The 25020-nt window shown below is 37.8% G+C and overlaps 10 protein-coding genes across 10 annotated transcripts; 7 read left to right on the top strand and 3 right to left on the bottom strand.

The window, feature by feature from the left end:
• The first annotated feature begins 189 nt into the window (after nucleotides 1–189).
• On the top strand, nucleotides 190–2524 carry EV154DRAFT_497356 (CAIB/BAIF family protein). The gene is made up of 11 exons (XM_051600260.1): nucleotides 190–356; nucleotides 406–476; nucleotides 531–579; nucleotides 646–650; nucleotides 721–949; nucleotides 1018–1364; nucleotides 1436–1579; nucleotides 1640–1706; nucleotides 1770–1951; nucleotides 2012–2066; nucleotides 2135–2524. The coding sequence occupies exons 1-11, from the start codon at nucleotides 311–313 to the stop codon at nucleotides 2239–2241; spliced, it is 1302 nt and encodes a 433-aa protein (XP_051461323.1). The 5' UTR covers nucleotides 190–310; the 3' UTR covers nucleotides 2242–2524.
• Nucleotides 2525–3616: 1092 nt separating this feature from the next.
• EV154DRAFT_394124 (uncharacterized protein) lies at nucleotides 3617–3925 on the top strand (the record flags this gene model as incomplete). Its single annotated transcript, XM_051595155.1, has 1 exon — nucleotides 3617–3925. A coding segment is annotated over one exon (309 nt), but the record flags the coding sequence as incomplete, so codon positions are not given.
• Nucleotides 3926–3994: 69 nt separating this feature from the next.
• On the top strand, nucleotides 3995–4371 carry EV154DRAFT_414375 (uncharacterized protein; the record flags this gene model as incomplete). Its single annotated transcript, XM_051595608.1, has 2 exons — nucleotides 3995–4091; nucleotides 4172–4371. Coding segments are annotated over 2 exons (297 nt in total), but the record flags the coding sequence as incomplete, so codon positions are not given.
• Nucleotides 4372–5380: 1009 nt separating this feature from the next.
• On the bottom strand, nucleotides 5381–5846 carry EV154DRAFT_576750 (uncharacterized protein). The gene is made up of 2 exons (XM_051606504.1): nucleotides 5795–5846; nucleotides 5381–5674 (listed from the first exon to the last, which is right to left on the bottom strand). Exons 1-2 carry the CDS (start codon nucleotides 5801–5803, stop codon nucleotides 5408–5410), a joined length of 276 nt encoding a protein of 91 aa, XP_051461320.1. The 5' UTR covers nucleotides 5804–5846; the 3' UTR covers nucleotides 5381–5407.
• Nucleotides 5847–7972: 2126 nt separating this feature from the next.
• Nucleotides 7973–8692, top strand: EV154DRAFT_497348 (uncharacterized protein). The gene has a single exon (XM_051600259.1). The coding sequence runs from the start codon at nucleotides 8072–8074 to the stop codon at nucleotides 8573–8575; it is 504 nt and encodes a 167-aa protein (XP_051461319.1). The 5' UTR covers nucleotides 7973–8071; the 3' UTR covers nucleotides 8576–8692.
• Nucleotides 8693–8995: 303 nt separating this feature from the next.
• Nucleotides 8996–11357, top strand: EV154DRAFT_437638 (uncharacterized protein). Its single transcript, XM_051596858.1, has 4 exons — nucleotides 8996–9472; nucleotides 9543–9816; nucleotides 9873–10020; nucleotides 10088–11357. The coding sequence occupies exons 1-4, from the start codon at nucleotides 9113–9115 to the stop codon at nucleotides 11304–11306; spliced, it is 2001 nt and encodes a 666-aa protein (XP_051461318.1). The 5' UTR covers nucleotides 8996–9112; the 3' UTR covers nucleotides 11307–11357.
• Nucleotides 11358–12413: 1056 nt separating this feature from the next.
• EV154DRAFT_458807 (glycosyl transferase) lies at nucleotides 12414–13707 on the top strand. The gene is made up of 2 exons (XM_051597459.1): nucleotides 12414–13246; nucleotides 13301–13707. The coding sequence occupies exons 1-2, from the start codon at nucleotides 12448–12450 to the stop codon at nucleotides 13609–13611; spliced, it is 1110 nt and encodes a 369-aa protein (XP_051461317.1). The 5' UTR covers nucleotides 12414–12447; the 3' UTR covers nucleotides 13612–13707.
• On the top strand, nucleotides 13563–16927 carry EV154DRAFT_576748 (kinesin heavy chain). Its single transcript, XM_051606503.1, has 8 exons — nucleotides 13563–13849; nucleotides 13909–14005; nucleotides 14056–14129; nucleotides 14206–14362; nucleotides 14420–14563; nucleotides 14642–15720; nucleotides 15785–16108; nucleotides 16171–16927. The coding sequence occupies exons 1-8, from the start codon at nucleotides 13730–13732 to the stop codon at nucleotides 16681–16683; spliced, it is 2508 nt and encodes an 835-aa protein (XP_051461316.1). The 5' UTR covers nucleotides 13563–13729; the 3' UTR covers nucleotides 16684–16927.
• Nucleotides 16928–17121: 194 nt separating this feature from the next.
• On the bottom strand, nucleotides 17122–18553 carry EV154DRAFT_497342 (uncharacterized protein). Its single transcript, XM_051600258.1, has one exon. It carries the CDS (start codon nucleotides 18490–18492, stop codon nucleotides 17230–17232), a length of 1263 nt encoding a protein of 420 aa, XP_051461315.1. The 5' UTR covers nucleotides 18493–18553; the 3' UTR covers nucleotides 17122–17229.
• Nucleotides 18554–18918: 365 nt separating this feature from the next.
• Nucleotides 18919–24743, bottom strand: EV154DRAFT_497340 (chitin synthase). Its single transcript, XM_051600257.1, has 3 exons — nucleotides 22273–24743; nucleotides 19164–22201; nucleotides 18919–19107 (listed from the first exon to the last, which is right to left on the bottom strand). Exons 1-3 carry the CDS (start codon nucleotides 24699–24701, stop codon nucleotides 19007–19009), a joined length of 5568 nt encoding a protein of 1855 aa, XP_051461314.1. The 5' UTR covers nucleotides 24702–24743; the 3' UTR covers nucleotides 18919–19006.
• Nucleotides 24744–25020: the final 277 nt, after the last annotated feature.

The following is a 25020-nucleotide window of genomic DNA, read 5'->3' as shown; positions in this document are numbered from 1 at the left end:
GACACACATGCACACATTGTTAATCATTCAGTTTTACAGCATTGGCTATTCTTTCCGTCAGGACTTTGTCTGTGTCGCCTCGACGGTCTGTCAACTTTATTGCATTCATTAGACAAACTGTTCAATGTAAGATGAGAAAAAGAACCCTAAAAAATAAAAAAAAATAAAAAACTTGTTCCCGGGTCTATCATTGTAGCTTTTTTTTTTGGACCTCCGGAACATTGAAAGCCTCGGTTTGATTGGATCAGACTCATTCTTATTTAATGTCTCTTTTTTTTTTTTTTGTTCTTTCTCTTTTTTTATCAACATTATGCTAGCTGTCCATGCGTTGAAAAGTCAAGGTGTAAAGCACCTCGGTAAGCACTTCTATACAGACAGAAGACCACGTAGTAACACACAAGAAAGCCTGGAAAAGGTTTAAATCAACAGAAGCCATCAAACCTTTACAAGGTATCCGAGTTTTAGAACTTGGACAGGTAAATAAGAAAAAATCTCGCCCTCTTCCTTGCGTACACTCAGTACCTTCATAGCTTGTAGCAGGACCCTTTTGTGGCTCAATCCTTGGATATTACGGAGCAGGTAATACATACAGGAAATTAATCTTCTTGTGTATGCATTGAATTAACCCATCTCTTTTACTTGTAGAGGTTGTAAGTTACATGAATATACACACACAGAGAGAGAGACAAATGGGGAGGCATTGAAAAGACTAGATATTAGATTAAAGTAGAACCACCCAAGATTGGAGATCCTTTACGTATTTGGCGCCACTTGGATAAAGATGGTCAGAGTGCATGGTCCAGATCTCTTTCACGCAACAAGAAATCCATTACGCTGGATTTGAAGACGCAAGAGGGAAGAGACCTTGTCAAACAATTGGCTGAGCAATCCGATGTGCTTATTGAGAACTTTAAGCCTGGCACCATGGAGAAATGGGGATTAGGACCCGGTAATAAATAAAATAAAAAAAAAAAGGATTTGGGTTTTATGAGAGGAAGAAACTTACATGCACACAAGAGGATATTTACCCTGCCAATCCAAAGTTGATTTATACACGTATCTCTGGCTATGGTCAAACAGGACCTTATTCAAAACGACCTGGGTATGCTTCTGTCTGTGAAGGTATGGGTGGATTCCGGTTTGTCAATGGTCACCCTGGAGATCCTCCTGTCAGACCCAATATGAGTCTAGGCGACTCTTTAGCAGGTTTACATGCTGCTTTGGGCGTACTTTTAGGTTTAATCGCAAAGAACAAACTCGCTTCACAAACAGAGAGAACAGGGCAAGTGGTAGATGTTGCTATATACGAAAGTATGTTGAATATGATGGAAGGGGTCGTACCTGAATTTGATCGCTTTGATGAGGTAAGTTCATCATCCCCCCCCTTTTTTTTTTGTCAAAACTGTACCACATGGCTTATTTCTTCCTTGTATAGATACGTCAACCTTCTGGTACGACTGTCACAGGTATTGTACCTACAAACACCTATCCTTGTAAAGACGGTAAACATGTCATCATTGGTGGCAATGGCGATAGTATCTATGTACGCCTGATGAACGCTATCGGAAGAAGTGATTTGGTAACAAAAGTCTCATTCATGGTTATATATATATATAAAACTCACGGCTTAATTATTTAGACTGGAGAGAAATACAAGGTTAATGCGGATAGAGTGAAAGAGCAAGAAGCTATTGATGGTGCCATTGGTAATATTTGGGATTGTAATCCAAGTAAATTAAGAAATTATTGTTATTAACTCATATAAATAGCGGCATGGACATTGGAACATACGACAGATGAGGTTTTGGAAGTGATGGAAAAAGTCTCTGTACCTGCAGGAAAGATATATGACGCCAAAGATATTGTAGAAGACGAACATATTAATGCTAGAGGCATGATTGAAAATGTCACTGTGGGTACCAAAGAAGAAGGACGGGGATGGAATGTTAAGGTAAAGTGTGCAAGCCAAGCAGTCATTGTATGTTTAAATTGACATACAAACATAAATTAGATTCCCGGCATGTCGCCTGTACTTGGTACAACTCCTGGATCAACTGAATGGGCTGGTAAGAAAGAAAATGAAGATTACAAATATGTCTTGACTCACTTTTTTTTTTGCTTGTTTTAACAAAAGGCCCGGATTTGGGTGAGCATACAAATCAAGTTTTGAAGGATTTATTGGGTCTGTCAGATTCAGAGATTAAAAAGTTAGAACAAGATGGAATTACAAAGCCAAAATAAAAAAAGTGATTGTGTCTTTAGAAAGTAAATTGCGTCTGTTTAAAGAGTAGCCAATGAAGTTTGAATGGGTTCGGCATATCCGGCTGTACGACATCAAGCTTCTTTCTTGCTTTTTCTTCATGATTAACCAACTAGAATAAATAATCACTAACATTGCTCCCCATATTTTTTTAAGGTAGATATGCGACTAGTCCCAAGTTATTTTCTTAACTTCTCATCTGAAGTATAAACATGTCCATAGTCTTTGCTCATAAAAAAAAAAAAAATTGTAATCAATCAATACTTGTAAGAAAAGCGCAGTTATTCCTTTTTTTATAAATAAACAATTATTTTATCCTGACATAATCCAGAACTTGTTTATCACTGACATAATATATAAATAAAAAATTATCTCATCCTGACATAATACTGAACTTGTTTATCAATCTCATAAATATATAAATAAAAAATTCGCCAATTTCTTTTCTTTTCCTTTTTCTTTTTTTTTTTTAAAAAAATGCCAAGTTCCAAGCAAAAGGTAAGCTTTATAATGAGTTTTTTTTTTTTTTTTTTTTTTTTTTTCTCAAACAAAGGCTAAGACAAGATATAGAGAGCAGTTTACATAAAAAGTTGAGGCTTACTGGTTTTTGTGTGAGACATGGGTGATATCATGTTTACGGCTGGTCACCGATATATCATGGGAACTTCTAAACGGGGGATTCACGTATTCTTTTACTACTACTTGTATCTCAAAGCTACCCCAACAGTGTCAAATAAACTTACTTGCTTCATATAATACCCTACATTCATTAGAGGCTGCGGGTTTTACCTTCTGATACTATCTTGTATCCTATGTCGTATTTAGGGTAAAGACACGGGTAAGTTTCAAATGAATCACAATTGTCTCCATCCAAATAACCAAACTATTATTATATAGTATGATACAAGATTTAATTTACTCACGTACCTTACCAAACTATACAATCGATTAGCTGCCAAAAAGATGATAATAATTGGTAAGTCGCTTGATTCTATTACCGCTATTACCATTATTCATACTCCTCATGTAGAGCCTGTTGATTGAAAAATACATGGGAATCACGGAAGTACAACACGAGGACTCGACTAATGCTTGGTGGCGGTGATTCGTTGTGGTGAATCAATGCTCGAGGTGGTGATTTCTGGTGGGGAATTAAGACCGGACAGTATATTCTACTGGAGAATTTAGTCACTTCCGACAGACATGAAACCAGTGATACTCGTGTCTGGTACGTCAATGGAAGTGTTATACTTGGGACAAAAATGTATAATAGTAAGTAAAATTAGCCTTATTGTCTATTTGTGCATTTCTAATTTTGAAAGAAGAACCTGCGTATGAAGAAGATGACTTGCTGAATTATTCAAGTACTTCTTGACCTGTTCAACAGCACATGCCTTCAGTTTAAGTCTTTCTGGGATATATAACTACATAAATCCGCATATGAAGAACATGTACTTTCAAAAACTGAACAAGTCACCACCAGGCGCCAGTGAAAGTCACACCAACAGTTCTGTTCTACAGGCGATGTCTTATATCTACGTGCTTATTCATGAAAATAAAACCATCGACGACATGCTGTCAAACATCAATTTGGGAAAAGCGCGACTTCTTCAGGATACGTTGATCGACAGTGACTCCGACAAGGCTCACGTAATCCTAGAAAAAAGATGCAACTAGAGCAATACACAACAATCTTGACTATTTGATTGACAAGCGGCAACTATCATCAACAGCATTGAGGGTACTCATCTCTGGAATGAAGCGGGTAATGAACAAGAGATGACCTTTTACAGATGTCTTTCCAGCTACCTAGACACTTTGTTCTTAAAAAGTCATATACAGATGGTCGAGTATGTATAAAGAGCAAAAGTTGGCATCTCTTTATAATTGTATCTCTTGTATAATCTTCAGTGGGCGAAACAGGCTGTTTAAGCAAACAAAATACTGATCGAAACCAACCGCCAACTTTTCCACGCAACAGGCCTTCTCCTACCTATTCCAGAAACATTGATCTTATTTTGCAATACAACGATAGTCAGAATATCGATTTATGCAGTAACGAATGGAAAAGGTCTAAAGTCACTCCCGATCTCGAACTGAAGCAGCAATAAAAAAACTTAAGAGTAAATGCCTCTATAATTAATAGTATGCATGTGCTTGGTGTTCCACAGTTATCGTTGTTGGCCATAGACATGATAGGTAATGAAACTGTGATCGACAAACTATACTCTATGGGCCTACATGGGTACATCTACGAATTGAAAAAAAGTAGAAGATTAATTCATCGCGACCACTTTATCAATCTTGGTTGTTTTAAAAGGCTTTGATGATGTTACTTGCGTTGAAGAAACCCTCTTAGACCTTTTCAAGTTTAGGGCCAGTAAATGTTTCTTTTTTTTTTTTTTTTTTGCCAATGAATAGCCGCGCTAAACCGGTCTCAATAAGAAAAAGGATGTAATTCCGCAATAAGAAAAAGGCCTAATAGAAGAGGTGAACAGACTGTTCTGCATTGGGACGAATCATTTGGAAAGGACTGGCAATAATAATATTCGTTATTTATTGTCCATTGTATTCCGTCCTAAAAAGACAAGGAGAAGACGACACATCGAAGCAGAATAGGCCACAGTTGACATCAATCCCAATTAGTGGAAGTGGTGATTCCGGGAAATCACATTACTCCATCCTTTACAATAATGCAACAACCGAGGAAAGGATCATCAGCTGTAAAATATAACATTGCTGTGTACAGCAAGAATACGTACATTTTAACTTGGTCAATAATTCAAACAATGATCCCCACAGAGGTAGAATATTGAGTCAAAAAAGGTAAATTAACATTTGTGCTTGCGTGTGTATCTTAGTATACTGACCATATGTTTTTTGTTTTTGTTTTTTGCAGGTTTGCATAATTATGTCAAGAATAATAAAACTCCATCATTACAAGGCTTTATCCCAAAGAACAAATTAAATTTGATGCAATGGTCTGAATACAATGCCGATACAAGTCCTATAGCTCTTTACAATTTGCGGAATAGTCGCTTCACCATGGCACTAAGAGACTACAATAAGTTGAATGTGATGTAAAAGGGTAAGTAATTTTATTACTTCGATTGATGTAGTGATTTTTTAACGAAATGTACGATTCACTTAAAGGAAAGGATCGTTCAAATGTGCTTTTTGGGATGAAATTATCAAGGGATCAAATGCATTGGTAAGTTTTGATTGTCTCCAGGTTGATATTGTTCGTATAACTAAGCAAGTACTACTTAGTATGAAAATGAAATCGAAGTTCATGATCATCTTCCGGTATTTCATCCCATACAATATAGGTAGTTGCACTCTCTTCGGGGACTGTCTTGGATTCAGCGACAGAGACTGTATAACCATCAGCAGCCATGGTGGTATTGCAAATCGCTAAGCACTGATTAAAACAAGCCTGGCACGCTTAAGGCACAGGCGCGAGCCAATTAAAATGCGTCCCTTCTATTTACAGTGTAGCTACAGCCATTTAGAGTCCGATCACAGCAGATGAACTGTCCTCATGGAAAGACTGATCCAATAGGTTGCTGGCAGAGGTAATGGCCATCGTGGGAACGCCCTAATTTTCTTTTTAGCTTTCAGCCGATCCGGTGCTTCTACGAAAAGGCGATTCCTGGTGTTGATCCAATGCTCGGAGGTGGTGATTCTTGGTGGTGATCCAATGCTCGGAGGTGATGATAAGTTGGCACTCCTTACATGACGAACATGTACTCGAAAATGTTGAACAAATCGCCACCAGGTGTTACTGAACTTAATACAAGAGTGATATTTCAGCAGCATGTCCACGTGCTTACTCAAGAAAACAAAACAATCGAGAACATGCTGCTGAAAGTCAATTTGGGAAAAGTGAAGCTCATACAGGATAGGTTGACGGATAGTGACTCCGACGAGGCTCACGTAATCCTTGAAAAAATGTAAGTAAATCAATACATGACAATCTTGACTATTATATTGAAAAGCTGCAACTATCATTAATAGTATTATGGATACCCAGCTCTGGAGCGAAGAGAATCATGAACAGGAAATGACGTATTACAGACGCAGTGATAACTGCTTTGGAAAACGGTAGAATTTGAAAAAAGTGAAAAGTGTCGTGTCCCAAAAAGTTCCCAGTGATAACTGCTTCGGAAAACGTTTTGCAAGCTATTTAGATACACCTCGTTGATTCCGTCATTAAGGAAGAGGATTGCTATAAAGGAGATGCACCGTGATATCGGTATTGTATGTGAGGCGGAAACTGCTACCAATGATGACGGTAATGCCAATCAGAATTTTTTTTTCTTCAAGTCTAAAAAAAGAAAGTGAAGTTCCTCGGAGCCCGGAGCGTGAAAAACGTTTTATATAAATTTTTCTTGTTTAAGTCTCATATATAGCTCTCTCCCATCATCCCACCGTCCAATCTCTTCTTCGAGCCTTAATCTTGCATATACCCTAATAAATAATTACTATAGTTTACCCCGTGAAGTTAATTTTTAGCATAATATCCTATTTGTGTCTAGCTGGGTTCGGTCTACACTATTTACTTTACAGGCGTTTAAAGTAAAGAGTATGTTATTTATGTGCTTAAATCGGACCCTATGCTTGCGCCCGTAACACTACTTGTAGAGTCTAGCAATACATATTTTCAATTACTCTTGTAACTCTGATTTTGGGACGCTCTAACCGGCTAGTATAACTGATTCGATAATACCTTATCGTGATAGTCACTGTTTTCTCAAAGCAGGTATACAAATCCTGGACTGGAGATGACAGCGTGCATACATCGGGTGTTGGAATGGCGTCCTCTGAACTAACCTTTTCCTGTTAATGATGAGTGTATATGTCGTGCTTGTTGGTCTTGATCACTGTATATCTGGTTAAAGCGTAAAAGCTTGATTACTTCGGCACACACTTGTTCTGGCAATTTATAATAAATCCACAACATGCTACCCTTGTGTATTGGAGGGATTAGGTCCCATATACCGCCAAATCAGGTTTTTGTCCAATAGGGAATGGGTCTAAAAGATTTCTTTTTGGCAAGCATTTTTTTTTTTAAAGAAAAAAAGTGCATCAATCAATGCTGCTTTTTGTATTTAAAATTATTGCTACAATAACCAAAAATTGAGTATAACACAAAATCATTATTTTAAAATAACTTCTTTTAATAAATAATGCTATTAATGGGATTTCTGTACAATCATAAAAAGCAAAGTGTGGTGACTGGATCTTTTTTTTTATGGAAGGTTACGATTTTGGCAAATGAATAATAGACAAGTAAAGATGCTGTGGTTGAAGTATGTTCTGTTGTTAAAAGTAGGCATCCATTTAGGTTTTATGAACTATTTTAGTTATGTATTATAGTCTTAACTGTATCACTATATAGTTAAATAAACCATTTATAATAATACTATCCCACTCTCTCATTAAGCAGCTAATATATCGAAGGAACTATAAAGATCAAGTTCTTCTTTCTTATGATTTCAGAGAGCGTTTTCTTACACTAATCAAGATATTAAACTCGACAGTTTTTAAACCTTTCTGTTCAACATTTCACACGAGCTATAAATAAAAAAATGATGTTACCTTGTACTACGTTTGTATTATATGATCTCCCATATATTATGGCATGTGTTATCAATTTAGTGTCTGTACATCTAGAACACTTTATGAGTCTGTAACTTTTTGATCTCCTTTTCTTTTCTCTCTTTTCTCTCTTTTCTCTCTTTTCGTTTTTTCCCCATCTATCCATTCTTTTTTAACAGTCTCTTACAAAGACTCTCCTCTCCCTTCCTTATGTTTAATAGAAAAACCTTAGTGATATGCTTAGCATTGATTGCCTTATGTCAGTTTGTCAAGGCTCAGCTTGGTCCCGAGATTATATCCCCCGTACAAAATGCAACTGTTGAACCAGGACAAAAAATTGATATTGTGTACCAGTATCAGAATATGGGTGCCGGTAACTACACCATCGATGTTCAATTGTGGCAAGATGCTGCTGTTTCCATCCCAATCAACGATGTAGTGATTGATCAGCCTATTGCCTCAGGAAACTCTAGCGGTGTGAAAGTCAGCTTTTTGTTAAACAGCACCTATTCATGGAAAGTACCTCATGGTCTCAATGAAACCTTTTGGTTGACTGTGACTGAAGGTGCTCAAACCCCATTTTATAGTAAGGGTGTCAATCTTCGCTCTCGTCCTGTCATGCTTCATACAAGCGCGGCTGCAACCTTAATGACAAAACCCGCAAGTATTGCCGTAGTATTTATTGTATCGCTTATTACTCTGGTTCTGTTATAAATGATTCTCTAGAAAATCGCTTTGCTTATTATTTTATATACATTAATTTACATAAAACAAATTTTAATTAATATCAGCCAGAAGAACGTTCAAAGAATATTATCAATATTTTAAGTTACCGTATTAATTTAGTTGCACTTCAGTACGAATAACTTAAAAAATGTAGTAGCCATATTTAAGACTGTTTGGTTGTACTCAGAAAGTACACCTCCTTTACTTACATATAAAAGCAGACGTCTTGTAGCTCTGGGAGAGTTTATACTGACAGGGTGAGCCTTGGACGCATCATACTTTTTTATCTGTACTTCTAAGAATGATCAGTCAAAGTGAATTGTTGCTGTCAATGCCAAACAACTGCAGACGTTGCGGATCAATTTACTTTTTACGAGATCACACAGGACATAAATTACTTTTTTATTTGTTTTGAATACCCGATTGAATGGTGGGGGGACACCAGGTTGGGAAAAAAAAGCTGTTGTGGGCCAATTATTCTTTTCGTTTCCACTAATAAAAAAAAGTCGCGATTTTTTTTTTGTAATGGCATCTGCAACCAAAGAACAACAAGTAACCAAGCTTTTCACAGACTTGAAAAACGCTGTTCAAGATTATGACGATGAACGTAGCTTAGAAATTTGTGATGAGTTAATCAAATTAAACCCTGATGACCTCGTTACGCTTCAATGTAAAATCGTTTCCTTGATTCGTCTCGAAAAGTACAAGGAAGCACTTTCCATTATTGCTCGTCAATTCAGAAATAGTGATGTAGACTTGTCTTATGAAAAGATTTATTGTTACTATCGCACAAACCAGTTGGTCCCTGCTATGGAGCTTTTAGAGGAACTCAAGTCCAAGAGTGAAGCCCAAAATCCTTCATTGTTGTATCTTGAAGCTCAGTTGGTAAATAATCCCAATAAAAAACTATTGAAATGCAACTTATACACTAATATGCTTCCTACCTTCTTTTTAGTTGTATTCTCAAGGTCAATTTGAAAAGACCATTCAAGTTTACGAAACTCTCTTAAAGTCATCTGACAAGAACGATAGTCTTTATGATGAAATTCAAGTTAATTTATTAGCCGCCAAAGCCGGCTTATTATTCTCTTCTAGCAAGGCTGAGGAGAAGGACAAGGCTGATTTGAAGGAAAGTGCTGATCTTTACGAAGTTGCATATAACGCTGCCTCTGTCTATTTGGCTCGTGGCGACCTCAAGAAGGCTCAACAACAACTCGAATTAGCTAAAAGTAAGTCGTGCGGCAGGAATATAATGGCTGAGGAAACTAACTTTTTTATGTTAAAGAGCAATGCAATGAGAGAGCTAATGGAATGAGCAAAGAGGAACATGAGGAGGAATTAGCTGTTATTTCAACCCAACTTGGTTACACCTATCAATTACAAGGACGCTCCGCCGATGCAATCAAGATTTATAAATCTCTTTTGAGTTCAGAGTAAGTTTAGCAAGAAGGGAAAAAGTGATAGAAAAAAAGTTCAATTTTAGTAACATAAGGGCTATAGAGATATCGCAGTGGCAGCTGTTGTATCCAATAACATGGTCGCTATTGAACAAACAAAGGATTTGGAAGATGTTTCCAAGAAATTGAAGGTTGCAACTAGCAAAGAGGCTGAAGCAAGACTTAAAAACTATCAAAAGCGCGTTATTGCTATGAATGAAAGTTTATTACAACTCTACACCAACAAATACTCTGCTTGCAGAGATCAAGCACAAAAATTGACTGAAAAATATCCTGACAATGATAACCTTTATCTTATTTTGGCAAGCGCCACCTATCATCAACATAAAGCCGCAAAAGCTGTTGACGAACTTAAAAAGTATTCCGAAAAGAAACCTTCTTCTCTTGCTATTCGTTTCGCCACTATCCAATTACAATTGCTCGAATCTCAACCTGCCGCTGCCCTGTCAACATTAGAAAGCTATTTGGAGTCTGTCAAGGATGATAAGAAGGCTTATTATAAGCCTGCTGTCGTTGCTTTATTGGTTTGGTTATATGAACAAACCGGTCAATCCGAAAAAGCCATGGAAACATTGGACGAAGCTTCCAAGGTCTGGAAGAGCGATAGCTCATTCAAATCCGACACTGTTGCACCCACTTCTACCATCAAACAAACTGCTGCTTTCAAGTTAAAGACAGGCCGTTTCCAAGACGCTGTTGCCGACTATGAACAACTTGTGAAAGCCGATCCTTCTGATGCTCAATCTATTGCCGGTTTAATCGCTGCTTATGCCGAAGTAGATCCCAAAAAGGCCGAGCAATATGGTAATGCTTTACCTTCTATTGCTTTAAATAACTTGGATGTCGATACACTCGAAAAGATTGTTCCTGGTGTCAAGCGTGGATATGTTAAAAAAGATCCTAATGGTGTGCATGTCAAGAAACCAAAGAACAAGAAGAAGAGAGCCACTTTATTGCCCAAGAAATTCGATCCTAATGTTAAGCCCGATCCTGAGCGTTGGGTACCCAAACAAGAAAGATCCACTTTCCGTATGAAGGGTAAAAATAAGAAGGCCTTAAATAAGGGTCCTCAGGGTGTTTCTATGGAAGGAGGTGGAATTGGTGGCACGGGTAGTGCCAATATTGGCGGCAAAAAGGCTGCCACTCCTGCAGCAGCAGCTGTAGTTGAAGCTGTTCCCGAGCCAGTTAAATCAAAACCTGTTGCTACACCTAGTTCAAAGAGCGGTGGCAACAAGAAGAAGAAGGGAAAGGGAAGAAAATAAAGTGCTTTTAATAATAAATAAATAAAAATAATCGAAAACTGCTTTCCACGTAACGATATCTATCCGTCTCTATCTTGTGAAAACTAGTCCAAATTTCAATCTAAAATCGGCCAATGGGCTATTTCGGGTATTAGTAGTGTATTGTTTCGTTTTACATCATCTTACTAAAAGATAATGTGACTTATATGAAGGTAAATCCAATGTAGCTTTCACGAGACATCAGAAGACAAATTTGCTAAGCTCCATCTGGTCAAGAAAGAACGGTAACCGCCGTTTAAATATTTTAATACTATATTTAGGTATCTTTTTGCTGGAAAGGGTGCCTAGAAAGCTTATTAACCTATACGGTATCCATCTGCTTTAGTAATATTGGTTTTGTAAAGAATTAATATATGAAGTATATATGATAAAACATACAACATAAAGTACCTTGAATCTATGCCATATTACAAAGGGTGAATGGTGTTTCGATCAGGTAAATAAGGCAAAACTATTTTCTTGGCCACTTTCATCCCCTTCTATAGCTATTACTGGACTTAAAACTATTTTGGCTTACTAACTGTCGTCTAAGCATTGCTTTAACTATTTTTTAAAAGGCATAGCACAGAAATAAACTGTTCAATGCATCACGTTTTAAAAGCACGATACAATTTTATAAACTGTTTTTTATTCACAATCCACGTATATTTATCAACTTCACTCCCTTTTTTTAGATTTTATGCATGGATGCCGAAAAACTTTTAAGCAAAACAGTTCATCACAGTAACTATTGTCAAAATGATTGCAAGTGTTGTCAATATTTTGTGTTCTAAAAATAAACATAATATGTTGTGCATTTGTACGAATGCTAATGAGGGATCACAAAAAATATAAGCATATCTGGAACAGATAGGTAAACTAACAAGAAATGGATCATAAACTGATCAAGTAACTATATAAAACTTACAAACATAACAAATCCAAATGAGGTTTGATCAATATTCAACTCTATAATACATCAATTATTAAATAAAAATAAATTTAATGCTCAAACATGTCTCAATAAGGATACATGTCGTGTACTTTTTAATGTTTTGCAATTGAAAACCCCTTATAAACCCTCCTTCCCCTTTTCGTTTTATCTTTTTCTCCTCATCTCAACATGAACAACAATGTAGCTTTTCTATTACGTAAACGGTCTGTAAAAGCTTTAATTGCTCTCCTCTTGATATGCAGTAGTATATTCTGTCTTATTTCTGTTCAACCCACACTGGTGACAGATTTTGGCTACTACACAAGGCCGTTCTGGGACCGAGATCCTAATTCGTTCAACATGATTCCTCATTACTACGCAGAAGATGTGCCATTGCAAGATCTATGTCAACTTCACGGCTGGAAACTTAAAAGTGAAAGTGACCAGCAGACTGTCAAGGTGTACGACGCAATCATATTTAGTGTGGAACTTGATCTGTTACAAGTCCGTATACGAGAATTATGGGATGTAGTGGATATGTTTATTATATTGGAGTCCAATGCAACATTTACGGGTAAAACCAAACCTTATACGTATAATGAAAACAAGAAAGATTTTGAATTTGCGGCAAGTAAAATCCATCACGTTATGATCGAGCAATATGAACTTCCGGAAGGAGAAGGACCATTTTACAATGAAGGAAAGATGAGACAAGCTATGAATAATGCCATTGTCGAAGCGGGAGTGAAGACAAATGATATGGTTCTTATGTCAGATGTGGATGAGATTATTCGTTCGAAAAGCTTAAATGTGCTAAAGATGTGTGACGGAGTCCCAAACAAATTACACTTGCAGTTACGGAATTACATGTTTTCATTTGAATTTTTTGTTGATCAAAGTTCATGGAGAGCTCATATTGTTAGATACACTGCAGGAGAAACATTTTATACACATGGTCAGATTACCGAGAATTTATTATCAGATGCAGGTATGTCTCTTTATTATGCATATCGACACATAGAATACTAAATAACAATAATAGGATGGCATTGCTCCTTTTGCTTTCGTACCATCAAAGAATTTCAGTTTAAAATGAAAAGTTATTCTCATTCAGACAGAGTTAGATATGAGGGATTGCTGGATCCATCAAGGATACAAAAGACTATATGCGACGGAACAGATATATTTGATATGCCACCTGAATCATACACTTACAAGGACATGATTTCAAAATTAGGTGCAATAGAATCAACAATGTCAGGTGTAGGTTTACCATCCTCACTATTGAAAAATGCAGACAAATACAAATTCTTGCTACCCGGTGGCTGTATGAGAGAAGACTTTGTTGTTTGATGACCACATGATCTGTGGTAGTTGTCACAATTTGTATAACACTGATTTAAACCCCCTTCTCTCTCTCTTTCTTCTTCTCTTCTCTTCTTTCTTCCTTTTTCTTCCTTAATAAAATACAATGTCTGGAAACAACATTAAGGTCGTATGTCGTTTTCGTCCTCAAAACTCACTTGAAAACAGAGAAGGTGGTGTTCCAATTATTTCCATTGATGAAGAAGGAACCAATGTACAATTAAAGGTAGCAAACATCATCATCTTTTTTTCGGGTCGTCGCTTTACTAACCAAGTAACGAATAGGGCGAAGCAACCAATAACTTTGCCTTTGACAAAGTGTTCGGAATGAATACACCACAAAAAGATGTATTTGAGTACTCCATTAAAAGCATTGTCGATGGTAAGAATATTCTTACTCATGTGTGACAGCATATACTTACGCAAATACAGATGTCACCGCTGGTTATAACGGCACTGTTTTTGCTTACGGTCAAACTGGTTCTGGTAAAACCTTTACAATGATGGTAAAATTAAAAATGCGTACCTTTTTTTTTTTTGTGTATTTCAAACCCCCTCTCAACAAAAAAGTAATAATTATAGGGTGCTGATATTGACGATGAGAATACAAAGGGTATTATTCCTCGTATTATTGAACAAATATTTACAAGCATCAATGACGCACCGAGTAATCTTGAATTCACTGTGAAAGTGTCTTATATGGAAATTTATATGGAAAAAGTGAGAGATTTATTCAATCGTAAGTTTATAAGATTATTTTAATTTATTTGTATCCTTACATTTTATTTGTTGGTAGCTTCTGCTGATAATTTGGCCATTCACGAAGATAAGACACGCGGTGTTTATGTGAAAGATTTATGTGAAATTTATGTTTCCAATACAGCTGAGGTGTATCTCGCCATGAAGAATGGTAGTAGTAATCGTGTTGTAGCCTATACAAGTAAGTTTTTTTTTTTTTTTTTAAAAAAAAAAGCCCGTATTGCCTATATGCTATATTTGTACTCATATACATAAAAAGACATGAACGCCGAGAGTTCTCGTTCTCATTCCATTGTTGTGATCACAATCACACAAAAGAATTTAGATACTGGAGCTGCAAAAAGTGGTAAACTCTATCTTGTCGATTTGGCTGGTTCAGAAAAAGTTGGTAAAACAGGTGCATCCGGCCAAACATTAGAAGAGGCTAAAAAGATTAACAAATCACTAACCGCACTTGGTATGGTCATCAATTCTTTAACCGATGGAAAATCCAGCCATATCCCTTATCGTGATTCCAAGTTGACACGTATCTTGCAAGAATCACTTGGTGGTAATTCTCGTACTACTTTAATCATTAATTGTTCTCCTTCTTCATACAATGAAGCAGAATCTATATCCACCCTTCGATTTGGTATGCGTGCTAAATCCATCAAGAATAAAGCCAAGGTTAATGCTGATCTATCTCCTGCTGAACTCAAGGCACTTTTAAAAAAAGTCAAATCAGAAACAATTACTTTCCAAACATATATTGCTGCTTTGGAAGGTGAAGTTTCAGTCTGGCGTAACGGAAAAACCTTGGCCGAAGATAAATGGGTTTCGCTGGATAAAATTAATAAAGGTGACTTTAATGCTCTACCTCCTGCCTCAAATTTTAAAGCTTTATCGGTGGCCGATGATTCTTCTCGTCCTACAACACCCTCTGTTGTACTTGAGAAAGATGAGCGTGAAGAATTGTTAAAGCGTGAGAATGAACTCATGGATCAAATAGCCGAAAAGGAAACCGAACTAGCAAATCGTGAAAAATTACTAGAGTCGTTGAAGGAAGAAATGGGTTACTACAAGGAGCAAGAGGCTGCTGTCACAAAAGAAAATCAACAAATGACCTCTGAATTGAGTGAGCTCAAATTGCAACTTCAAAAGATTTCTTATGAAAGTAAAGAAAATGCTATCAATGTAGACTCTTTAAAGGAAGCCAATCAAGAGTTGATTGTCGAACTAGAAGAGTTAAAGAAGAACCTTGTCGAAGTCCGATTAGCTCACAAGGATAGCACAGATAATGAAAAAGAAAAGAAAAAGGCTCAAAAATTGGCCCAGATCATGTTTAAATTGGATCCATCTGTAAATATTTATCACACATTTGTTTACAACATAACTCGTATTAACTTTTTTTTTTATGCACTAGAGCGAAATAAACGAAAAAGAACGTCAAATTCGTGATTCTCTCCATAAGATTGAGACTGAGGGCCATGGATCACTCAGTTTAGAAGAGCTTGTCTCTCTTCGTCGAGATTTAGTGGATTCAAAAATTTTGTTAGATCAGCATGCAAAGACAATCACAGATATCACACAAGAAAAGGAGATACTTGACAAGAGAAAGTTGGAATTAGACGGTCGCTTAGGTAAACTTGAAAAAGAATACGAAGAACTTTTAGACAAGACCATTGCTGAAGAGGAAGTTTCTGCACAAAAAAATGCTGACATGGAACAAACTCTCACCAACTTGAAGGTATTTTATTAAATTATTCAATGCAAGAAGCATTGCTGACCCTTTTTTTTTTTTTTGTATAGAGTAAATTAGAGGCACAATATGCATCCAAAAAAGAGATGCAGGAAAAAGAAGTGGAGGATCTCAAGACAGAGATTTCAACAAAGAATGACAATCTTCACAAACTCACAGCATCTTTATCGGAGCTTAAGGATGCCAACGATCAACTTCAACTTGCTCTTTCTGATCAACCTATGCAGAATCAAAACGGTGATTTGACAGAACGTGAAAAAGAACTAGAGCGTATGCGCAAGAGCATGGCTAAGGAATTAGCTGATTTTGAAACCATGAAGAAGGTTTTGATGCGTGATCTTCAGACCCGTTGTGAAAAGGTCGTTGAACTTGAAATGTCATTGGATGAAACCCGTGAACAGTACCAGAATGTTTTAAGAGCAAGTAACAACAAGGCACAACAAAAAAAGATGGCATTCTTGGAGCGTAATTTAGAACAATTAACAAATGTTCAAAAGCAGGTAAGAATCATACAGGTGCATGCATATCAAAAATTTACCCTTTTCTTTTTCTTCAGCTTGTAGAACAGAATTCCTCCTTAAAGAAGGAAGTCGCTATAGCTGAACGTAAGCTTATTGCACGTAATGAGCGTATCCAAAGTCTTGAAACTCTCTTACAAGATGCCCAAGATAAATTGATTAACCAAAATCAAAAGTTCGAAGCCCAGCTTCAAGCAGTTCGTGAACGTCTTGAGCAAGCACGTACCCAAAAATCTCAATCTCCCATGTCGTTAAACTTTGGCCGTGTCGCTAAACCTCTTCGTGGAGGCGGAGCTATTGTTGAAAATGGTGAAAATTCACCTACATCGCCAAGTGAGAAACGTGAAAAGCGAAACTCTTGGATTCCTGGTTTCATGGGTTCAAGATAAGAAACAACCCTTATATTATTCCCCCTCTCCATGATTTTTTTTTATTATTATTACTATACTAGTGAAAAATATTCACACACACACACACACACACACACACACACACACACACACACACCTCTTGATATACCAAAATAAATATAAAAAACAGCTAATTCCATGTTTGTTAATACACACCTTTTTATTCATGGTATACGAGTATTTAATCCGCCAGGGATTCATTTATAATATCATGCAAACGATCAATCAACTCAGGCCATCCTTCCAATGCCTCCATAACACCATTCATCCAAGCTACATCGTCAGGCTGTTTTCTTCTTGTACAGCATATAAGACGGGTTAACTTACAGTCAGCATCATCTTGCTCTTCAGAATAGCATGTTTGATATCGTGGTTCCTCTAATTCGGTGACTGGACTTGGTGGCATTGCATCTTCCAAGATAGAGTTTCGACGGATTGTAGCTGAGAAATGATGTGCAGTTTCACCCAAAGACAATAACTGTTTAGCCTTGCGAAAGAACGCGGGATGTGAATAAGGCAAATTGGCTTGAAAATCAGGGTGTTCTCTCAACTTGATCAAATCCTTATCGGCATAAGTGTGTGTGACGTGATGAGGTGTGGAATATCCCGCTCCGATATCTTTTGCCCGATTTTGGTCACGATTATCATCATCATCATCGCTGCTGTCACTATCCAAAAGATCACCTAAATGATCACTCTCATCTCCACCTTGATAATTATCCTGACGATCCTCCACTTCGTCCACTTCGTCAATTTTGGATTCTACAAATGTAGGATGAGGCTCTGATTGGATAGAGTGGTAAGACGAGCGACGTCTTCGGTTGCCGTGTTGCTGGTAAAATTGGTCTTCATTAGAAAACATACCTTCCGGAACGTTTGGAGCGTCTTCTTCCAGTACGGAATCCTCATCATGATCCAGGATATCGCCAAGACTCATGTTGGACAATCGACGGCTTCTGCGGCGACCACTGTTAGAGCCCGTACTACTTGAAGTTGACAGTTTATGAGGAGGTGGAGCGGAAACAAAGAGGTTTTCGTCCTCATTTTCATAACCAACCGTGTCTTTAAAGCGGGACAGAAATATAGGGTTATGAACTAAGTATTGGCTGATTTGGTTCATCCAAGCGCGATCGGGTAACTTTTCTCGAGGTTTGTAAACCAAGTCTTGAAACTTTTGCCAGGCTGCCTCTCCTTGAGTCTCTGTAATATAGTGCTCCAATGATTCATAGAACTGAGCATTACGGGCTGCCAATTGCTTCATTTCCCCAGGTCGATCAAGAAGCGCCACCAGAATATCGGAGCTCACGGGTTGTCCGTGAATATCAATAGAGCATTTTCTGGAAAACTCGTCAGAAAAGCTTTCTTTTTCTTCATCCTCAAGGATAACATCCTTTGAGTTGTTTAGGTTATGTGTGTTAATATGATCAATAAAAGTGGAAGACATTCTTTTGTAGGTTTTTTTTTCGTGTGGGAAAAAGAAGGAAAGAAACAAAAAGAAAAAAAAATCACCCAAGAAATATGTTTACGAAATGGGAAAAATATTTTTTTTTTGGGCGTCAAATTGTTTATGCAGTGGCATTGATTGGATAAACCCACTTTAAACGATTTCTTGATATTCTCACCTCACTACAAGACAGATGGGTTTCATTTTCTGTATGTCTTGGAACAATTAGAGTAAGACATAGAAGCGAAAGGGGGTTGACCGCTGTGTATATCTGGATAGAAAAGGGTTAAACTTGATGTGCGCACATATCATCATTAATCTAAAATAAGAGATCATTTGGTTATTTTTTAATGGGATACATTTTTCGTCATAAAAACGTCATTCCTTGACACAAAATTAACTGTTAGTGTGAATAAGAAAAATGCCGATTTTTTTTTAATAGTGAATACATGGGTAGGTATAATAATAAGAATAATAAATAAAATAATAATAATAATGGAGAGCTATGATAGTTCTATTGTGTGTCTTTTTCTAATAGACGCTCAATCGACGTATTAATGAAGCCTTTCTTTATCGTCAAATCAACACCAAATAACAGTGATAACTGATCTCGTACTAAAAAAAGAAGAAATGAGTACATTGAAGTTTCACACACACATTTTTTTACATACCTTGCTTCTTTGTAAGTGTCATCAGGTTGGAACTGATTAGAATTCTATGGATTTCTCGTTCAATCTCATCGTCTTCAGGTAACATGACTGTTCTTGACTCGGATCCACCCGGTGTCTTTGCAGTGGATCGACTACTTTCATCCGTTTTTGGTCTCAATACTGCTGACAGATCCACTGAAAACTGACCTAACGTATCTTCCTCTGAGAAGCTTGTAATTAAAGGAGGTAAAAGCTGGTATTTACTACTAGTTGTGTTGTTGGAGTTTGTATTACTAGTTATTACACTCGAATGACTTCTCAAAGTCTTCGTGTCGCAAGCTTGTTCATGATGATGATATCGATGGTGATGATGATGACGACGGTGAGTTGAAGAAGCAATAGATCTTGCTTTTTTTGAGTCATCATAAGAGTAGGCAACAGACTTGTTTGTCGAGGTCACTTCGGATCTTAGTGTCTTTGTCTCCCACATCTCTTGCTCGTACACGGCCCATTTCTTGAGCGGGATCATCTTTTCATCAAACTTCTCGTCATCCGTCACGATAATTTGCTTTGTTTTATCACCGACCACAACACGCGTATTTCCCCACGAGAAATCATCGAAATGCCAGAACGCATAAATGGGAATGAAGAAACTAAAGATCGGGATCGCAAGGATATAAATGGCCATCCAACCAATATGCTGCCATTGGCGTTTAAAAATAAAGATCAATGACTGTAAGCCATATGCACCAGCCAGCATACCCAATGCAATTGTAGGGACAGGTCCTGTGCCCGAAAAGACCTCGTACATCAAATAAATCAGGTAAATAACGGAAGAAGGAAGAGTGATTGTACCAATCAAATCCGTCATAACTACAAATCGCATAGAGAGACAGCAGAACCCACACAATTCCTGCAATAATATCAGCTCAAGTAAATTATGAATGGTCGAATTAATCCATCGTCGACGTTGAGAAAGTAACACACGCCATTCATCAGGTGCCACGGTTCTACATTTAGCATAAGGTGTGAACATCATCTTGTATTCCGGGAAGTTCTTCATAATCAATGTGGTCAAGTAACGGTCCTCGCCCAAGTGAAGTAAATTCTTCTTATGAAGTGTGTCCACTTGATTGTCCGAGTAAGCATGGATAACATTGGGGGATACAATCAAGGGTTGATGTTTGTTAGCGGTACGGATACGGTACATACAGAAACAACCAGGTAAACAAGTAACAGAACCAAACAAAGACTCAAATGATTTCACCAGATGATGAGAAATGTAATATTCGTATACCTGAATCATAGTGGTCCACGATCGATCTTCATTACCTAATTCTGTCTCACCGCAAAGACCAATAATACGACTATCGTGCAACATACAAGAAATAAGCCGGTTGAGTGCATCTGGGTAAACCTCGGTATCCGAATCGACCATCAATATATATTCATAGAACGCAGGATCAATACCAATAATATGTTTGATGTGATAAAAAATCTCCAATTCCAAAGGTGACATTTCAGAGTCAAAGTGAACCTTGTTCAAGAAATTCATGCAAATAATTTGAGAATCACGTTTACCACGGTTACCGGGTTTGGCTCTTTCACTGGATTTACCGACCTTGACAACAACCACATAAGGTACAACATGACCCTCATGCTGATAAACACCAGAATAGACCTTGCCGTAATTCAGTTGTTTGGAGCCTTCACCAATGGATTTAAACATGAGTGCTTCAGGATCGTCGTTTTCATTATGACCCAAAATGTCCAGCAAAATTCGAGGTGTAGGCCTATCATTACCACTTCCAATAATCATACCATCGGCAATCAAGAATAAAAGCTTGTGTTTGTCATCATACGTCATAGCCGTCAAGGAATCGATTGTTTTTCTGAGCGATTCTTCATCTTCTGTGTAACAAGGCACTTGACAAATGACAAATTTGTCATGGTCTTCAGGCGTCGGTGCACTACCGAATTGCAAAGCAGCCAAAAATTTCACCAAAATGACCAAAGACATCATGACAGCAAAACTCAACAACAAGTAATTTACAAACGTACATCGTACAGATTCTCGATAATCTAGACGACCAATGTAAAATACGTTATCTAAGCATGCCTTATTGCTGGTGCGAGTAGCTTCATCCATAGTAGCACTGTATTTCTTCCACTCGGCTGTAGCGTCTTTACCACCAAACTTTGTAAACAGAGTCTCGATTTTTTGGTCAAGATAATGATAGTTGGGAACCCCGTTACTTGCAGAAGGGTACCGACGAGCTGAAGCCATATAGTCTGTTAAATCGTACACTTTCTCATCAATGGAAGCAATGAGTCTACCCCAGCTTGTATAGTCATCCTTGATCTGTTTCATAGGAATCACTAAATCACCTCTTTTAAATCCATTCATGGTGGGGCCAAAATACTTTGTAAACCATTCTGGATCTCGTAACTTTTCAAGACTTTTTTCGGGTTGCTGAGGGCCAGAAAAATGAACAAATGGACCTAAAATGATGGTTTCATTGGGTGTAACAGTAACAGCAGGATCTGTCACTAAACCAGCACAGGCAAATGATAGTGGTGGGGGGAAAGTGTAGGATAAATCACGACCTGCTAAAGGATCCAGATTTGATTTACCGGCCATATAGACAGTTGTACCATGATCGGTGGCTACAAATTGACTAACGTCGTATACTTTACCCCGAACTGTGACCCAGTAATCACTGATAGTTTGATGATTTGTAACGTCTTCTGCAGAGTACAGGTCTTTGGTACCAGGACATATAATTTGCCCTAAACCCACAATAAAGAAGATAAGACTGGCAGAAAATGTGAATATTAATAGACATAAGGTGACTTTTTCACGCCAAGCCATTTGAACATCTTCACGGCTCATTTTTCCAACGTATTTTAATGCGACGGAAGGAATCCACCAGGTTGCGAAATAGACAAAACGAGACCACCAATGACGGATACGAGTGATATTTACTTCTTCTACTTGTTCTTCAGGATGCACACTATAATCTTCCATCATTTTACTCATATCCAAGTTTGGCCCAAATCTTTTTTAACAAATAAAAACAAAAGATGTGTCAAAAATATAACAAGATTTGAATGATTTTGATTGACTTACCCTTCTGATAAACCTTTGCTGTCATCATCATCGCCCCATTCACTTTTTTTACCGGAGATATCGAAATGAGTTTCAATCTCGGTACGGTCATCATCGTTGGAAATATCAGATCGACAATCATCATCGAACGGATTTTTATCACTCGACCAGCGATCAGCGGCAATGGCAGCAATTTCAGCAGCTTGAGCAGCAGCCTCTGCTTCGGCCTCTGCTTTTTGCGCGGCCTCATATTCTTCAGCTTCAAGTGCAGCGGCAATGGCGGCTTGTCGGATTGCCTCTTTTTCAGCCTCAATGGCCGCCAATCGTTCCTTCTCTCTGAGTCTGGCCTCCTTTTCCATGGTTCTGACTTGATTTTCCAAGGTTCGCCAAGTATCAAAAGCAATCCAAACATCATGCTGACCAAAGCAAACTTGCTTTTCAGACCATTGCATAACCTGGATCCATTCGAGAATACGACTTTTGGTCTCTCCCTGTTCATCATTCTCGGTGCAAGGCAGATACACATCCATCAATGGTCTATAACGTACCATAAAATCATGTTGACTGTACGAGTAGAGGACATCAAAGTTGACAGCATGTTTAGCCAGCTCTGTAATTTTCAAAACCTGCAATTGTTGAGAGATATGAGGTATATCAAAAACGTCTGGCTTTTGTTGATCGTTGGGAGAGAGATGTATGATTTCAGATATTCTCATACCGTTCAATAACTCCTTTAATGCATCTACACCCACGACGACTTGATCCAGTACGGTTTGTATCAAGGAAGGCTTTGATTTCTTGAGCGAACTAAACGAAGGTTTCTTCTTGATGATGTCTTCCTCCGTCGTATTTTCTTCTAGCTCGATTTTTTCTTCTTGGACGACGGGTTTCGTGTTGATAGGCCATGCAGGTAATTGCGCTTTAATGACTGTTCTTTCATCACGAGGGTGAATCTCTGTAACCCAGCCCGCTAAAGAATTTTCAGAGGTGTCGAACAAGTCATGCACAAAGGCGTTGGTACAGTTATACTTGAACAAGTGGATAAAGTCAGGCGAGATAGAATCCAGGTTGGACTCGAGGAATCCATCGACAGAGTAATCAATATTGGTGTGATCATAGTGTCTAATTGCAAAGCTGTGAGAAGGAGTGGAGGGGTTAATGAGGGCGCGGTAGTCGTGATTAGGATTATTACTTGTCGATTTCTTTTTTTGAAATAGAACAGAGAGCAAATTACTGTCGGTCGCATCCAATGCATAACTGGCAAATCTTTTGGACTCTCGATTCATAAATGGGACAAGTGCGAATGTATTGTTGTTGGTGCCATGATAGAATGCAAGAGATAAAGGTGGTGGAATGCTAATCATGCCCAATTGGGGCCATACACCATCTTGTCGACGCTCCAAGTTAGTGGGTGAGTCAGGATTGAAAGTGCGATCAAACACGTAGTGCCGTAACTGCTCACCAGTGTAATTTACACACAGGTCGTGAAAGGAACCTGCTGAACGGTTTGTCATTAACTGGAAACCAGTTGTATCTAAAATGCTAATAGATCGCATAGATATGTTATCATTATTCACAGACAACTTTTGGTTCAATGCGTTCATGATCCATAAAACAAGTGCTGAATACAGTGTTTGTGCCAATGCATCTCGTTGTTGTGAAGCTGTATCCGTGGTCAAAAATGCGGTACAAAATTCATTACCAATCAATTTAGATTTATGAGTCAAGGTAGTTTCTAATTTGGAGGTAGCTACACCCAAGGCAGCCGCAACAAGAGTCAAAATCTCCTTGTTTTTTATGCGACAGGATTCTTGCGACGAGGCAGCGGTACCACCACCACCGGTGGCGGGGTTCGAAACATCAGGGTTATTGCTGTTGCTGTTGCTGCTGCTGCTGTTACCGCCACCAAAATGATGTTTGTTTCCGTCCACAAACTGCACGTTACCCAAATGAAGGATGGCTGACAACAATTGACACATTTGTGCTACTGTTTTTGTTTTGAATCCACACATTTTCAAGACGGCCTTAATTTCATTAAAACCCATTAAATCACGTTGTCCGTTTCGTTGATTGACGTGTTTCAAGTAATTGAAGTTGGAATGGGAGATATGAAGTGCTTGTTTTTCATCAGGTGTAGTTCCAGCTAATAATTGATAAAATATGTTGTATTGTTGAATATGTCTGGAAGAAATTCTATACTTATCAAGTAGAAAGATGAATGTTGAGCACCCAATGATTCTCCCTCTCTCGCTAAACTGAAGTGTTTGGAATTGGCCTAGACAGGAAGCATCTTCGTTTTGTGGACAGGATGCACTACCAAAAGATTCAAATATGGTATTGGCTCCTATAATTTGCTTTTGGATTTTTTCTTCTTTGCGTGTATGGGTGGATAAATAAAGTAGTTCCTTGATTAAATGTCGATGTGTCGTTGATTTTCCTGATCCAGTCATACCGCTTGATTAAATGTAAACGATTAAGCATGTAAAATGAAGATCTCTTTTATATATATATATATAAATATATATTTATTATTACCTTAATAAAATTGCTTGGTTTTCAGCTCTTCTTCTCATTAAAAGATAGACTCTAGTTGCCATATCGTAAACGTGAGGCTCTGGTGAATTTGAAGAAAAGCCATCTGGTGAAATATCTTTGTATCCATGTTGACCGTAGGCTTCCAAGGTAGCATCATTGAGTAGTTCTAGTGGTTTATGTGGATTCACTACTATCAACTGATGGTGTCCCAATTGAGTGTATGGTTGATCCGCT

This window comes from Mucor mucedo (assembly GCF_025094135.1).
Source record: "Mucor mucedo strain NRRL 3635 chromosome Unknown EV154scaffold_14, whole genome shotgun sequence".
Taxonomy (NCBI): Eukaryota; Fungi; Mucoromycota; class Mucoromycetes; order Mucorales; family Mucoraceae; genus Mucor; species Mucor mucedo.
Note: the sequence above shows the minus strand (reverse complement) of the source record. Positions and strands in the feature narration are given on the sequence as shown.